We start from the raw sequence: 18,171 nt of genomic DNA on the forward strand, positions 1-18,171 counted from the left end.
AGAAGCCTGCCATCTCAATCTTCGCCAGAAGAGGGGGAGATGGTTGCAATCGAACAAACTGTCCACCAGGACCAAGAAAGCAGAAGCCTCTGCACCAGAGGAGAGCATGAAGCTCCTCAACCCAACCTCCAGAAGCCAAAGCCATAAAAAAACAAAGCCATTTTGAAAGTAATCATTGATCGAAGGGGCCACCACAAACTGAGGAGAGGAGAGAAAGGAGAGCACCCAGTCCAAAGACCAAGTTGGCTCAGGTGGCACATATATATATATATACTATATCAATAAAGTTATCAGTTGAGGGATTGTGGATGTCTCGTCTGGTGTTCTTCCAGGCAACAATGTCAGCCTGGAGGTCAGGCAGGCGACTGTAGGAACTGTGGTCCAGTGGGCACCGCGTGAAGAGGTCAGAAGGCATCTCTTCACGCCGACGTGAAAAGGTCCACATCCAAGGGCCCAAACATCTGTCAGAGACAACCGGATGAGTTGGCATCGACCGTCCAATCCGTAGACAGGGAAAGGAACTGTAACAGGCTGTACGCCAGGAAGTTGGACACACCCCTTATATGAACCACACGGAGAGCGAAACCCCGAAAACTCAGCAGAAGAGGCCCCTTGAAGAGATCAGCTCCAAAGAGCCAAGGACTGTAGAGACCCCCCTCACCGTTCAGGCAATGAACCACCAGAGAGCAGTCTGAATGGAGCCAGATCATAGAGCCTCAAGATAGCTGAATTCAATGCAGCACACACCACACCGCTGCGAACTCCCACACCGTGCTGTGAGCCCAACGAAAAGACAGAGCCCACTGCCCCTAGCTGGCCTGGTGACCACTGGTCACATAGCCCCAGCTGCGAGAGGAGGCATCCATGAACACATCGAGGCAGGGTTCCGGGAGGCGCCAAGGCACTGAACCCCAAAAAGCCTTAAGAGGAAGCCGAAGACCCAGCAACCGACGCAAGACCCCTGGTGGATGAACCCAGCGATCATGTGAGCGGCGGAAGGGATGGCCCCGAAGAACCAGAGCAGACACCACAGCTAAACCCGACCCAGCAGGTAAACGATCACAGCGATGTTCAGACTTCCACAGAGCTGCTCAAGCAACTGCCGAGTGACTTGGGACTCCCTCAGAAACAGGTTTACCTGGGCCTGAAGGAATAACTATGCAGGACACCCAGGCACTAGGATCACTTGACAAAGACACTAATGTCAAAAGCAGACCTAAGATAAACATGGATGTGAAGGGTGTCAGCAGTCTACCCATGAATAAGCACACAAACCTTTGTGCACCCCACTCAAAACAAAACCCCCAAACTCCTCCAACAACAGGGTCTTGCCGAGTCGTTAAAGACTCTTACACTACTCAGGGGAAGGCACTTTACACAGCAGCCTGGCCTCTCAGGGGTAAACTCTTGAACTCACCAGAGAAGTTACTATGCTAGAGCAGGGGTAATGGTATATGAGTGCTTAGAAAAGCACTGCCCTAAGCCCTTCCAAAATGCAGCTCAAAGCAAAGAATAGACCAAGTCCAAAAAAGGGTCGGTCGGCCGAGCGGGCAGCACGCGGGACTTGTGATCCTGTGGTCCCGGGTTCGATCCCAGGCGCCGGCGAGAAACATTGGGCAGAGTTTCTTTCACCCTATGCCCCTGTTACCTAGCAGTAAATTAGGTACCTGGGTGTTAGTCAGCTGTCACGGGCTGCTTCCTGGGGGTGGAGGCCTGGTCGAGGACCGGGCCGCGGGGACACTAAAAGCCCCGAAATCATCTCAAGATAACATGCAACAAATGAGAGTTGAAACACACATTCTTGAAGCAAATGCCAAAGCTGGGAATGTAAATGGCCAAGATGGCACTAAAGGCCAGGTGCTGCTGCTACTTGCTGGTGGCCAGCCGTAACCAAAGAGGGTTTGACCAAGTTTCTGAGTGAATCATTTGTGGAGTTATTTAGCTGTTTCAATGCTTCATTTCTGAATTTTGCAGTTGTCTGTATGGCTTCACTGTTCTTCTGGATACTTTCTTGGTGAGGGTGATCGTAACAATCCTTCCTGGTAAATCATACAGGACACATGGCTGATGTGAGTCAGTAGGTAAAAGCCATTTAAGGGAGATGACTTCAAAGAGCCACCGTTCAGTCCCTCCAGAAATAACTGACAAAACTAATGCCAGAAAAAAACTCATTTAGCGATATGAACACAGGAGGTAATCACAGATAGCGATTAGACACTCTTAAAGATTAGGGAGCAGAAAAGAATATTGATTTTTTTTTAATATTAAATTTATCAGGAAAAGTAAGGCGTCTAACAAACAATTCCAATTCAGTTCACTTGACCAAAATAGTTCTCCCATTATTTGCATTTGCTTCAATTACAACATAAGTATATACAAGATACACACCTGGGAACACAAAAATGAAGAATGCTGCAAGACTTCCAAGAAGTTTCACAACAACATTGAGATTTGGTGCGAAAATGGCCATCAGCATCGAACTCCCCCACAGGAGAAGTGCAAGCAACTGAAAGGAAAAACATATACAGTATACTAATTCTCAGTAAGTTTTGACACACAGTATGATAGACGTGCTTTTCTACCTTGACACATTTATTTTGATATTTCATGGAAGTTCTGAAAATACACATCTTTGTTTAGTAATTCTACTGCATCTAATGCTCATTAACACAAAACTGTATTCAAAGATATTTTAAAGTCGAGATCTAGGCCATCGTGTGAAGTACTGGAAGCAGTGAGGTTATAAAGTGCCATTTTTATTTATGCTGCATTCTCAAATTTAGTCATACAAATGCAATTTTAACAAGTACAACACATGATTAAAATCTGAGTATGCAGTGTTTGGGGTAAAATAAATACAATAAATACTGCCTACCTAATGACACTATTTTGTTAATATTTAGTAAAAAAAAAAAAAAAATTGGCATATATCACAGACCACTAACTAATGTCAAAGACAATTAAATCATGGTTTGAGTCTACAAGCAGTAAAAGAGGTTCTTGTAACTAAAGAGAATCTTGTATTTCGTTGTTTCCCCACTGACAAGCAAGTGTGTGAAGATTCCCTTTTAAATACTGTATACTGTATATCTGATCTCTGCAAATATAAAAGAATTATCCACAAAGATTCAAACATTAATGGAAATAGCTACATCATGATACAAAAATGATACATATAAGAAGTCCAGGAATTACCTTACGACGTACTGATTCAGTTGCATCAGCTTCAGCTGGAGACAGTGACCTCAGCTGGATATAAAGATCTCCCATTGCCTCCCTGTAAGAGTAAATGACTTAAAAGGATGCTTCATTAGGCTGTAATATTTCACATTCAGTAAGCAAATAAAAAAAAAGAGAGATTGAATGTAATGAAATGCCACTTAATAGTCAGACCTTGATGGCACTCTGAAACTATCTAACCGAAATGGCTCCTCTCTACTGAGTCACATCACTTGGGGGGAGCCCTACTGATGTGATAATACTAACCGATCCATACTAGTATTTAAACCTAACAAATCATAGGAGTGAAGCAACAGTAAATAAGGTATTACTAAATTTGGAATGGAGATAGGGTGATGAAAGGCAAGAAATGAAAGTCTTGGATGTACTTTTAAAATGACGATTCACTGATTTCAGAGGAAATGCTAGTCAGGAATCTTTTGTTCATTAAAATACTACCATTTAAAAATATAAATAAAAAGCAAAAATACCTCACGCAAAACAGCAGGATTGGGTAGGTTGTCCATGATTTTATGGCCAAAAGAATGACACCAATGAGAACTTGAGGTTTTCTTGCATCATAAGATAGAAGTACATCACCATTTACCAGCGATCCAAATGTTAGGTAGCCATAGTTAGCAGAAACAGTATATACAAGAAAGCATGCCACAATTGCAGCAATGCATGCCTGTGAAAATATAATAGTCAGTGCTTAGTATATTCAGAAACTATACACAGTTTAGGCATTACATATTCAAATATTAAACTGTAACTATCAGGAAGTTTCATTTAGTTAAGTGCTTACTGAGTTATACAGAACTAAAACAAAATAAAAAAAAAGACAAGTAGCATTTAGAGAGCTACAAGGCTCAAATGAATTTGAAATTATGTAATCAATTCATCTTCATAAATTACCATGCAAAATATTCATTGTATGTTTTCACATTCATACAATAAATATTTTGTAAAATAAACTTCAACTTCCCAGGAAACATAGTGAATGGAGAATAACTATTAAAAATATTTTTAGTGCAATGCGGTGAGCTAACCTTAATGAATGACGTTGCATCATGGGCCTTCACGCAAGAGTAAATAGGAACGCTGCTTACATGACACTGGTATCCAAAACATATTGTTGGGACTACATTAAACAACTGGAATCAAGAAGAAAATGTATCCGTAATAACAGAGAAATTGACATTCATAGATTTGTAAAGTACTGGTATAATACTAGTTTAAGTAAACAATAAAATGAAAGAACAGACATGTGTAAAACACATGCAAATCAAGAAGAAAACACCATGATATTAATATTGCATTCAATACATGCTTAACATGCATCTATTACTTGGTAATGAAGAGCAGAAAGTGTTTAAAACAATATACAGAAACATCAAGAGAGTAAATTTTAATAGTAGATTACATTTTGCCTGTAAGGACTTTATCAAATTTACTTTTAAATTCTGCCCTTTTCTTAGTAAACCTCTACATGTTCATAACTGTGACAACAACACCCACTTCTACTTTTCTACATGTGCATGTTTCCTAGATCTCAGTGCATATCATATATAGACACTGAAAAGAGGTCTTGCTAAATGTACAAAATGTGAAAAATTTAAAAATAAGTATGCCAGAGAGACATGTTTAGAAAAACAATGACAAACTATAAAAATGTTTACTAAAATATCTGGGTACACTGCATAACCAATGAAACCAAAGAAAAATGTAGTACTAATGAAAACACATAGTCAGGAGTAAAATTTGAATTATATTTTCCTTCAAAGAGTTATAGTAAATCTAATATACTGTATACACATAGCATGCTGCTTACAAAAAGGACGTAAGGACAGGCATCACATATCTGGGAACATGTTCAGAATTAAGCATGAATTAATTACCATAAACACTCTAAAATTTGTATTTACCAAACAACAGTTTTTGGCCAGTGGTAAATATCAATATCCAAGTCAAAATATCATGGTTTAATAGAATATTGTGAACACAGCAAAGCAATGGAAATTGGCTTTACTATGTCGATGATGCTCTGACTGCTTCACCAGTTTTAGGGACAAACTCAGAAGCACTCTGCAATCTAATGGTTAACACTTTTACTCCCTTGCCCTGTAAGTGAGAAGACCTATGTTCAAACCCTAGGCAGACTGAGACGCTTGGGCATCATTTCTTCACTGTGTGCCCACAGAAATGCAACAGTAACTGGGGACCTAGATGCAAAGCAATTAGAAATGTGCAAACCCAGTGTTCTGGGCTTCAAATGAGCAGAAAGAGGGAGAGCTCTTAACTGGTAAACAAGAGTAAGCACCTGCACTTTTAATGAATTGAATAATGTAAGAAAAAGTGTACATAATAACATGTGCTAACTGGAGTAAACCACAAGAGAAATAGTAACAAACTTAGATGACAGGATTTAGGTTCATTAGTTTGTTGTTCAGCCAACACTAACAATGCTTCATCATACACAGAAACCACAGGAAAGATCTCATGAAACAAAAGGACAGAAAACTATCATTAAAGAAGAAGAAAACATTAGAAGGAAGAATAAAGAAGCTGCAGCTGCTAAACAATGCAACACCATGTAGTAGAATCAAGGAAGCTTTAATAGCTCATTACTACTTGCCAAATGGTTCGTAAAAATTGAGACATGATATTTAGTCCCCATGGCAATGCGGTAAGACACTTACCTGGCAATTCACGACTGCTTTGGCCAGGGTTCATATCCTGGCCTAGGAGGATTGCCTGGGCACCAATCCTTAACTGCAGCCTCTGTTCACCCAGCAGTAAATGGGTACCTGGTTGTTAAACGATTTGGCGGGTCGTGTTCCTGGGAAAATTAGGATTAAGGACCTGCCCAGAATGCTATGCGTGCTAGTGGCTGAACAAGAATGTAAGAACTCTTGTATATATAAATAAATAAATAAAATAAATACAAATAAAAATATTGTTTCAACAGTCTAAGTCTCTGACCAGAGCTCAGGTCAGTCAGGCTGTTAGATGGTAGGTTAGACAGTCAGGGGCCAGATTCATGAAGCAGTTATGCAATCACTCACGAACCTGTACATCTTTTCTCAATCTTTGGCAGCTTTGTTTACAATTATTAAACAGTTATTGAGCTCCGAACTCCGAAGCACCAGGAGGATGTTTATAATAATAACAACAATTGATTGGGAAGTTTTCATGTTTGTAAACTGTTTAATAAATGTAACCAAAGCCATCAAAGATTGAGGAAAGACGTACACGTTCGTAAGTGTTTGCGTAACTGCTTCGTGAATCTGGCCCCAGGCTTCTACTGCTTGCAGTCTGATGTATGAGACACAACTTTGTTGATCATAAAAAATTGTTGAGGTGTTTATCAAGTTCTCTTTTGAACACCATGAGATACCATATATATGGAGGGCAATGAAAAGTTCAGGGCCCTTAATTGTTGATAGAATTATCTCATAGCATACCTATTGCACCTCTACTTTTCAAAAGGGCTATTTTGTACTTCCTGCCATGCTTTCTGCACTCATAAGGAGTTATTTCTGTGTGCATATTGGGAACCAGTCCCTCTAATATGTGAGAGTATAAACTATTATATATATATGTATATGTGTATCTCACTTGCACTCGAGAGAATTCAGATTTAGAGATTTTTAAGCTTTTCCAATAGTTTAGATGTTTTCTTGAATCGATTTTGGCAGCGAGAGATCTCTACACATTCTCCAGGTTCGTAATTTCTCCAGCTTTGAATGGAGTTCTTAGTGTGCAACAATATTCTACCCTAGAGAGCAGAAGTATCTTGAAACAAATCATCATTGGTCTGGCATTTCTAGTTTGAAAGGTTCTTGTTATTTAGCCTGTCATTTTTCTTGTAGTTGTGACAGCTACTTTATAGTGTTCTTTAAAAGTAAGGTATGAGTAACAAATGTTTACCTTGTGAAAGACTTGACATGTAGAAGCCTGAAGAGTGAGAGGTAAGAGAACTACTCTAAATAAATATACATAAAAGATATTTACAATATATATCACTTTAAAAATATTATAACTATCAAAAACATTTAAGAGTGTTTAATTTTATCTTTACCTGTGTCCAATGAGCATCGAAGATGACAACAGGGCCTGTTTTGTAGCTACCAGTATAGAATTCAGCTACTATTACTGCCACCAAATACCAAATTGACATGACTCCAACATAGCTGAAAACAAGTTAATTTTAATTCAACATACCCTTATACAGAACACACCCACTAAAAACATTAAAAAAATATGAAAAAACATACTTTGTCTTTATTGTCAAAATATTATAAAATTATCCAGACTGTTTTAGCCAGATAAAGATCCACAGAGCCAAAATATTTATATATAATGTACTGTATTGTGATTTTATAATATCCTATACTGTACTTACAGAAGTTATTGGTAATAGCAGTTTGGCCAATAAGACTCTTGCTAGTGCTTGAAGTCCCTAAGGATGATCTACTCAATCCAATGTCCAGTTGGCTCTTCTGATGTTAATAACAGACTAGGAAACCGTCTTAATTGAGATCCACTTTTAATTGGGGAAAAAAATTCTCAATTTATATTAGTGATCAGTTAAATATTGAGGGATGTTACAGACATGTATAAAAGTAACTACAGTATTTATAATTTAATTACATTCAAATTAAATGAGCAAGATGGAGTATGAAATGATAGGACTCGCCATCTATCAACAATGTCCTAAATGATAGGACATCAACACCAGTTAATGCTGAGGGAGGGAATTATCAGTGAAAAGTGCCAAGCCATTACAACTATATAGCACTTGGAAGGAGCAGGATAAGGATTTGGGATTGGACGGGGAAAAGGAATGGTGCCCAACCACTTGGATGGTCGGGAAGTGAACGCCGACCTACATGCAGCAAGACCGTTGCTCTACCGTCCAGCCCAAGGGTTGGTCATTTAATGTTGAAAGTTGGTTTTCAGTTAATAATGAAAGCTAACAGCTTCTCTCACAATTCGACACACAAAGGTTTTACATTTGTTTTACATCATGAATAACAACACACTAGCACACTTTTAAGAATCCTCAGTCATCTAAACTTTTTCACAATACAACGTATACAATACACAACGTATTAAGGCAGCAAAACATTTTAGCGAGTTGAAAGTAAAGATCACAGAAGATGCCCAACTCTTGGATGACAAGAGGCTGATGAAAAATATATTTGAGTGGGTTAAACAGGAGATGAAAGCAGTAGATGGTGAATGTAAATGAATGGGTTAAATGAGTGAACAGAGAAATAGAGGCTGTAAAAATGTTTAAATAACAAGGGATGGGAAAGGAGTGCATGGTGTTACAAGGACAGGAATACCTAGGAGCTGCTCACCACATTCCACCCTGCAAATGGCAACAAACTCTGTATTGGATAAAGGCACTTGAATAGATAATTGTTTTTTGTTAATAAGAGTGAACATGATAAGAGCAATTACATAAAACAATATACCTGTAAACATGTTAGCTCCAAATGACACAGTGATGCATGGGAGTAACTGGCCGAATAGAAATAAGATGAGGTAATTATCAGAAGAAATTGCAAAGCCAGTAGACTATGCAGTATAGCACTTAAAAGGCAAATGAGGACAAGAAGCTGGGGGTTTCAGGACAGAGCAAAGGAATGGTGGCTAACAACTTGGACCAATGGGGATTAAATGCTGGCCTGCCTGCAAGTAACAAGGTAGTCACTGTAGACACTAATCCAAGTGGATGAACAGGATAGCACATTTTGCTAACCATTGTCAGTGACAGCAATTATTATTATTGCATTAACTTATAATCATTATACTGTAATCTCCTATTTAAAATTAAAAGTATTAAAAAAGTGTTTACAATTAAAATGTAAAGGCCTCACACCCACCACTTTACTCATCGCAGTCAAGATCTTAGCCAGTACATCTCATTTTGCATGTTACGGTCCCCAACGTATAAATTACAAAGTACCAGTACTATGAAAATTAGCAGCTCACAAATACCCACATTTTCTACACAACAGTTGGTTTGGTTAAATGCATGGCTTCTGGTTAGGTTAGTCCTTTGCAATTTGTACATTGAGGCAAATGAAGAGAATGGGCTGCATGATCTAGCATGTTGTATGTGGTTAGTACACACACACATACATACATACAATAGAAATACATGGAAAAAGAAAGCCATTAGTAAGAACTTTTTTAAGTGTCAAGAGTAGTTAGTTAAACGGAATGTACTAGGTAGTGATGTGGTGGAGGCAGAATCCATACTCCATTTAAAATGTAGATATGATAGAGCCCAATAGGTTCAGGAATCTGTATGCCAGCTGACTGACAGTAGAGAGGCAGGATCAAAGAGCCGACGCTCAACTCATGCAAGCATAATTAGGCGAGTACAATTAGGTGAGTACATACATGTAGGTATTAAGTGAAGTAGCAACACCTAATTAAGTGAATTAACAAATCTCTATATACATTAGAGAAAGCATATCTACCTCATAAACCTAAGTCCGTCAATCCTCTTGAAACAGCAGGGAAAGATGAGCAGCAACGATGATGCTGTCATCGTAAACTTTCTGTTTAAGTACCATGTATGACAGAAATCCTTTCCCACAAATGATGCAAACACTGAAATTGTTGAAAAAATGGTTAATGCAATAATAGGAATACATAACTCCAATTACTGCACTTAAGTTACATGTGCTAAATGTACAAATTACTAAACAAGTGTTAAATATGGTATGTTAAATTAGCACCTTATCATACAAACTCTTGCCATTAAATCAAACATCTAGGCTTATTAGGTAGAAAAAACCATTAAGAAATAACTAATGCATCACAATGAATCCCAATAGCACAGTAGTCTACTTCCTCAGCTCACAACTGTTAAGCTTGGGTGAGATCCCCGGATGGGACAGAGATGGTTGGGCACACTTCCTTTCACCTGAAAGTTCTGTTTACCTAACAGTAAATAGGTACCTGGGAGTTAGACAACTGATGTAAGTTCCATCCTGGAAACCTTTCCAATCCATGTTGATACTAAGTCATTTTCTCACAAGACATGTACTGTTTATTACAGGTTATTTAAGATCAAAGATTCATCTGAAAACAGCAGATTTTGATATCTAAGCCACACATAAGAAAATGAAGAAACAATGTCCGAAACACAGTCATTTCTTCATATTTTGATGTGTAGTTTGGATATCATATCTTCAGCCATGTAATTGTGACTCATCGTCTGAATTATAGATTTTAATACTGTATTAAAAATGGAAAATTGATACCCAACCCACACATTTTAAAATGAAGAAACAACGACATTCCGGTCTGTCATGGACCATTATCAAGACATGTAATTGACTTGATAATGGTCCAGGATGAACCAAAACATCATCGTTTCTTCATTTTCAGATGTGTGGGTTGGGTATCAACTTTTCAGCCACTTTATTGCAACTCATCTTCTGCAATGGACAATTTGCTTAGAAGAGTATGCATTTTTCTTTGATCTCCATTCCTCCTTCTGTGACCTTTTTTCTTATATAACATCAAATGACTACATCGATTTAATACAGTACAGTAAACTTTTGAAAAATGTGGATAAATTTGAGTTAAAACATATATTCAGTAAAAAATATATTACAGGGAGCAACAAAAGTTACCATAATTAAGTCTATAAATATACCTGCCAAAATATTATGGTCAATCTTTAAGTGGCCACTATCAAATATTTAGACTTGCCTAATATTTAGTAATAGAGCTCAATATGTAATATGTAATAGAGCTCAACAAATATTAATGTACAGTATACTAAAATTTCATAACTGTCAAAACAATGTACTGCAGTACAGTACTGACAATTGGGAGCCTGAACTAGCCAGCTGTTGAGGTAGGCCACAACACCGAGCCCAAAGAGCCAAGGCTCCTGAAGGACTTTGGGAAGTCTGGAATGGAGGACACTCTGGAAATTGAGTTTAACCCAAAGTGGAAAGCAGGAAAGTGGAAAAAGGTGACTGATCGGCCCTGAAGCCCAACCAATTCCTGAACCACAGATGAATCAGAACATGCTAATATGCACACTTGAATCCAGGAAAAAGACCCATTTATACTGAGCTATGGACGATCTTCTTGATCACTTCACAGTCAAAACACACCCAAGAGAAGGAAAGGGAGCTATCAGAGAACGTCCCAAGCCATTAAAATTACATAGCACTTGGAAGGGATCAGGAAAACAATTTGGAATGGGAGGTTATCTTGAGGTTATCTTGAGATGATTTCGGGGCTTTAGTGTCCCCGCGGCCCGGTCCTCGACCAGGCCTCCACCCCCCAGGAAGCAGCCCGTGACAGCTGACTAACACCCAGGTACCTATTTTAGTGCTAGGTAACAGGGGCATAGGGTGAAAGAAACTCTGCCCATTGTTTCTCGCCGGCGCCTGGGATCGAACCTAGGACCACAGGATCACAAGTCCAGTGTGCTGTCCGCTCGGCCGACCGGCTCCCTAGGGGAGGGGAGGAAGGAATGGTGCAAAACCACCTGGACAGTCGGGATTGAATGCTGACTTGTATGAAGCGAGACCATCGCTCTACCGTCCAACCCAAGAGAGGCCAAGTGACCCCACCTTAGCTGCGTGAGGTACAGTACTTTGACCCATTCTACTTAGGGTAGTTCTTCAGAAATTACACTATCTTATGACACCAGATTGCAAACCACTGATGTGCTTAATTTGTCCACAGTCCAATTAGTCTAGTAAAAAAAAAAAAAATATGAAAGAGGAAGTATACCACACGAAGTTCAGAACATAAATACTCATCTTTTTTTCATATTTCTTTAATACATTCATTCATTGTACCTATAAATTTCCTGTCACTGCATCCTTTACCAGAGAAGAAGAAAGGCCATATGAGCCTGGCCCAGGAACAGCATCTCATACCTGGTTAATGACAGAATCTAGGGGGCCCTCAAGGTAATTTTCCATCTTCTAATAGAGAGTGAAATGTGGAAAACCCCAGTGGCAGAGGAGACACCAGTGATTCAAGGTGGGACACCAACCTATTTGAAACACCCATGCAAGTGAAAGGACACAAAATTTCAATCTCTGAGACACCCTTGAACATTTTCAAATGGCTATCAAAGCCTTCGTTGCAATCTGCATTCCGATGAAACGTGTACCATTCAAGTGGGTGTTCGGTGTACTATATTGAATTTGTTTAAACTTAGTTTTTACAAAATTAAAAAGAACATGTTAGATAGTTAAGCATATTAAATTAGAACAGTTCAACAAAAAACAATAATACAATCATTTTCAAACCTCTGTCAAATTGATCGCCAATTATAATGATGAAGGTAATACACGTAATGAAGCAGTAGACGGATATACATATAGAAGTCACCATGCTCCACCCTGGACTACACATGTGGAGGACCAGCTGAAGATTTAAACAATATTTATTAGTTACATAGTGTTTTGTCCCTGATACACATGAATCTTAATTGGTTTTAAATATATATATTTTTTTTTACTAAATAAAATGAGGGTGAAATTCTAATAGCTACACTTTGTTAAAGACTTATGTTCTTAATTACTCTCAACAACTGGGTCATATAAAAGAAAGCATAATACAGTACTGTAATGTATTTTGCTATTCTTAGCAAAGGAAGGTAGTAATACTGTATTGATGAACATTTTGATGGACAAAATATAGATTATGTCACAACAAAATTTTTCACATAACAAAATGAGCATTTGTCTTAAAACTAGGACTAGTGCCCAATTTGTCTCATCTTTTCTTGTTCCTCAGTTTTCTATGACATTTATAATCAGGAAAATGTTACTTAACCGAGAACCAATTTTTTCAGAATTTAAATGTGCTGGTTTGAAAGAGTGAACATAGCCAAATCTATGCTATGGTGGGCTATGTACTAAGTATCATAGAAATGCTAAATTCTTGAACAAAATTTTTTTTTCCATTTTGCATTATGTAGAATAATATTAAAAGTTTCGCTTTGTAGAAAACTTTATAATTGTGAGTATTTATAGTACAGAATATCACAAAAAACATTACATATGCAATTTGTCCTTAGACACGTGCTTGTTTCTCAGTGCCAAAATTCTGAGAATGCTTTGTGTGGAAAACATCATATGAAAGCCAGCTAATAATCTAAAACTATTTGACTAGATATATGAAGGGTTCCCTCTTTAAGAATTTGAAAATGACTAGAATAGCCAAAAATGATTGTAAGAAGGGCAGATCCCATCTTAGTATATTACAGGAATACTCAATTCAAGCCTAGATTGAAATGAATATTGACTGGGACAGTTTTTGTGATGGTTAATGTTTTACTACAAAAGAGTTTATGACAGTAGTGGCTGGGTGTGGTCCTGTTTGCATCCCATACTCAAAACAAAAAGATTTAATTTAATTCCAAGCAGCAGTCAATCTACTTGTTTATGACCTAATGTACTGTACATTACATGATATACAGCTGATGACGCTAAAGCTTCTCCAAAATGAGCTTCCTTCAATACCAAGAGTTCATGGCACGCTTTTAATATGATTTCAAATTAATTACACAGCCAAAAGTTAAAAATATGCTTCTGTAAATAGCCGAGAAATTACATTTGTTAATCTACAGTATCATATGCGAAGTTCTGCCTCTAAATGGATCACAATGGTGTAACACCATAAATGGTTTTATTTAATATTTCACATACAGGAGAGTCAGTCACACACAATATTGGCGGCACCAGGCTGTCGGCCTTATCAATTCAAAAGTCACACTTTTTCAAGCGTTAATTGTTCACAGGTTAAGTAGAGGTCAGGTCACATCAGGTAACCTCACTCTCTGCTGAGCTGATAATTTCAGACAGGTGACTGTTGTTTCCATCAAACAACCACTGTCCAGGTGTGGTAGGAAGATAGCCAGAGGTTATCTCCAGGTAGGCGGAGTTCAGTTCTTACCATTTTAATGTTGCAGCTTTAAGAAATAAACACTTAAATTTATAAATCTACTAACATTTGGAAACTATCAACGACTGAACTCATTCCCCGGAATACCTGTACTAGATTTTGAGGTAGCTTTTAATATCAGACATTTCTGTAAATGTAGACAGTACAAGCAAAGCAAGCACTCTACAAACTAAACTCAATGAACAATACCTGCAGCAAACAACTGAAAACTTAAAAAGGAACAAAATATAATATTTAGGCAAGAATTTTACTAACCTCTTGATACGTTTTACAATTGTGTTCATTAGAACATTTAGCAATAATGATGAGAGATCCAAGAGCAAATGAGGTGAATATCTGAAATTTAAAAACATCTTAAAACAATGCAGATTTTTTTGTTTAATAAGCAAAGTACTGTACAATAAATAAATGCAAATGTACATGGTAAATGGCAACATACAAATTAAAAGGAATTAGCCAACATTACTTTTATAGAAGAAATTCCCTCTCCATTCTAAAGTGAATGAACAAGGATGGATAGGAGTGGCTTCTAAGAAGTGTATGTATTTGCATTCTCTTACTGCAAGTGACAATTCATGAGGAATACCGCACACCTCGTCTCCTGAATACCTGACCTGGTCTCGCTAGGGAACAAATATATGTACTACTGCTGTGGAGAACTACTGGAATGTTGAGTTCCTTATTTATCAATGATGCTTTATATTTTGGCTGATGTAATGAATGGAATAGTGATAGTTTTAATATTTTAGTATTTTATACTTATAACCTTGTTTTGTTGTATTATTCATCATTTTGTATTAGTTTGGTGCCTCTCTACCCCACAAAACTGTGGATCAGGATAATGAAAATATATGCAACTTACAAATTGAAAGGAATTAGCCAACATTACTTTTATAGAAGAAATTCCCTCTCCATTATAAAGTGAATGAAGCTTCATTTATTTAACCACATGCATAAAATTAATTCTACATGTCAAAATATAATCAAACCTCAATCTGCATGAGGGCTGCATTCTTGGAAAACCTTGTGCAGAGTTGTTAACTTTATATAGCAACTCGATGTGTTTAAATTGCAACCTACTGAACGAGGTATGTAAAGAAATACAAAATGAAGAGCACATTATATCAGGTATTGTTTCACCTGTAACAACTGTCAAAAATACTTTTCGTTCTTTTTGTTCAGAACCTTATTTTCAAATGAAAGTCTACTCTTAATTGGTTTTCTACAATGCTGTTAGTTCTTTGTGCCCTGTTCAGCCAAGGAAAGTATACTCTGTCATTATGTCATGTCATACATATGCACATACTATCTATAAAATAGTCTAGGAACATGCCAAGCAAAATAAAAAAAAGAGTGTGCCTCGATTAATCTATTAGAGGTGTAGATGGGGAATGGAGATTGATGAGATTCAACTGGTTGGAAGTGGTGCTGTGGTTATGAGTATGGGCATATTGTGGGTGGTGTGGGACTAGGCCTATAGTCAGTGGTGTGAGTACAAGCATATGGTCCACATAGGATGATTATGGGCAAATGGTGGGTGGTTGAGCTTCAGTTCTTTGGTCCCACTTATACCATTCTAGCCTGAAAACATTTTCTATGTTGTTATCTGCCCTAGCCATCTGCAACTCTGTCACAATCCTCATCATTTTAGGTGTCTTTCACTCTTCACTCATCACTGTCGATTTCTTCTGGCTCTCTAAGTTCTACCACCACTATTGCTCTTTTCATTTCTAATAGTTGAATAGTTTCTTGTCACTTCCTGCCAAGCGGCTTCCTGCATCATCACTTTCTGCACTCTTACCCAATTGCCAAGTTATATTTACACATGTCCACAAATGAAGTTTGTCATGAAAAGGTCCCCCCTGCAAACTTGTTTTTCAGGTACCTGAGGATCTGTATTTTCACGCTGGGTATGGGATGGCTTATCTTTGTATGTGGTGGTTGGGGTGAAGCCTACAAGTGGTGTGAGTAGAGATGTAGGCATATGGTTAACCTTATGGTTTCCCATATTCAGGGACAGGAAGATTATTAGGCTTATTGAAGTCCCCCTGAAGCCAGCTATTGACCTTTCTCAGGATACAAATCACAACAGTTGCTTAACTCCCAGGCACCTATTTACCGCACAGTGAACAGAGGCATCAGGTGAAAGGAAACCCTGACCAAGCGTGTCTGTTTCGCCAAGGGATCAAACCAGAAATCTTCATGGGGTGGAAATCAGAGTGGGTTTGAAAAATAATTTTTGGTGCGTCACATACATCAAATGTAGGGCAATCTTGGATTGGAGGATCAGAGATAATTCAGAATTTTATTATAACAAAAATGTCAATATACAATTACTGTACAATTAAAATACTATTCAGTACTTACAATATGGATAAGATTGCCGCTAACAATTCCACCAGATTCATGAAAAGCTTTGGGAAAGTTTAAAAGCCCTGCACCTAGGGCTGCATTGACTATCAGGAACATTGCTTTACCCCAAGTGATTCCTAAAATGAAAACAAAAATAGCATAAGTCATAAGAAGTCAAAATACACATGATTTGTCATATATGGCAATCAATGAAGAAAATACTGTAGTAGATGATCTATGGTAGACCTCTTGCCTCATAATAATTGCAAACAATGATTATAGTTTTTCATCAAAGTTTAAATGGAATAGTACACAGTACAGTACTTAAGGACACACTGTAATGTGTATTGTGCATATAGCATGCAAGCATATACTGTACATACATACATACATACATGCATACATACATACATTTACATATGAAGTGTATGTATACATTTACATATGAAATTTACATATTGGTTAATGCATTTCAACACTTTTGAAAGGAAGGCAATCCAAATTGCCTTCCTTCCAAGCCAGAAAAGATACTAGCAAAATAAATTCTTGAAAAGCACATTTCCCATCTACCAGAACAAACAAAAGAGAAAAAAACACGTACCACTATCTTCCCCATAAATACTTGAAAGTTGACATGAAGCAAAGAGAACCTCTTGATGTTCATCGTAAGCTGCCTCTTGGTCTGCGAGGAGGGCGAGGTCATCCTCGTCGTGGAGGCTGTGGAGATAGTTGTGGTTGTGGTTGGGGTCGTGGACGTGTGGAGTCACGAGACCAACCACGGGACCCACAGACGAGGAAGACCCTGATTTGTTTCTAGATTTGGCGACTACAGCCGCCACGACCCCGTCAGCGACGCCTGCTTCAGAGTTTTCTGACATGGTTATTGTTAAAATCACACCCAACGATTAACTAGATTAAAAGACCGGAGTGGGAGTGGATACTCTAAAGAGCATCACCACCATCAGCTGCGTCTGAAGAATCTCTGACTCTGAGATTGTTTACTTAGCATCAGCTGAGACACACTGGGAGGAGACACTCACGCCCCCTGCCACAGATGCCGTGCCTGGCAACTCGTCACACACTCGCTACTCTTACTAAACCTTTATTCTCCCCTCAAAGTTTACTTGCTATATTCTTACATGTACGACCAACCATCCTACGAGATATAGATATTAAGCGAACATTCTTGCAAATAAATAAATAAATAATTAAGTGGCCTATGCAGCATCCTGAAATCCTGACATCATCCTGAAATCCTGGGAATCTCAAGGTTTGGGCTTATCAGACTCAGATGACAAACACTGATAGCTTTCAGACGTCAAACTTTGTGAATTTTGGTAGTTTCACTTCGAAGGTGACTTGACCGACATGGATCAGATACCTGACAAATAATGTCTACGATCAAATATCATAAATGTGCAATGGACGTGAAGTATATATACGTGTGCTTTTAGTTTACCAATATTACAAGGTGGGACGAGTCCCTATGTCCTACATATCCTCTCCAAATTATCAAAAACACATTCAAAACCAAATATAATGCCTAAACGTATGCATGTCTGTGTTTGAAAGTCCAATATATGGTATTGATTTTTTATTTACGTTGTCCTGAGAAGTCGGAGGATGCAGCCT

At 38.1% G+C, this 18,171-nt stretch overlaps 1 protein-coding gene across 2 annotated transcripts in view; it reads right to left on the reverse strand.

The window, feature by feature from the left end:
• The window catches only part of LOC123766516 (sodium-coupled neutral amino acid transporter 7), a 21,805-nt gene extending 4,212 nt beyond the window's left edge, over positions 1-17,593 (reverse strand). Inside the window, exons 1-10 of one of the 2 annotated variants that reach the window (XM_045755733.2) lie at positions 17,141-17,592; positions 16,555-16,676; positions 14,443-14,523; positions 12,528-12,645; positions 9,717-9,849; positions 7,301-7,412; positions 4,269-4,373; positions 3,711-3,907; positions 3,196-3,277; positions 2,389-2,506 (exon numbers count right to left, since the gene is read on the reverse strand). In XM_045755733.2, the coding sequence (XP_045611689.2) occupies positions 2,389-2,506; positions 3,196-3,277; positions 3,711-3,907; positions 4,269-4,373; positions 7,301-7,412; positions 9,717-9,849; positions 12,528-12,645; positions 14,443-14,523; positions 16,555-16,676; positions 17,141-17,417 (1,345 nt within the window). In that variant the 5' untranslated portion in view covers positions 17,418-17,592. Of the gene's footprint in view, positions 1-2,388; positions 2,507-3,195; positions 3,278-3,710; positions 3,908-4,268; positions 4,374-7,300; positions 7,413-9,716; positions 9,850-12,527; positions 12,646-14,442; positions 14,524-16,554; positions 16,677-17,140 lie in introns of both variants that reach the window. The other variant, XM_069308334.1, reaches the window with a different exon arrangement.
• Between the last annotated feature and the right edge of the window lie 578 nt (positions 17,594-18,171).

This window comes from Procambarus clarkii, chromosome 62, assembly GCF_040958095.1.
Source record: "Procambarus clarkii isolate CNS0578487 chromosome 62, FALCON_Pclarkii_2.0, whole genome shotgun sequence".
Taxonomy (NCBI): Eukaryota; Metazoa; Arthropoda; class Malacostraca; order Decapoda; family Cambaridae; genus Procambarus; species Procambarus clarkii.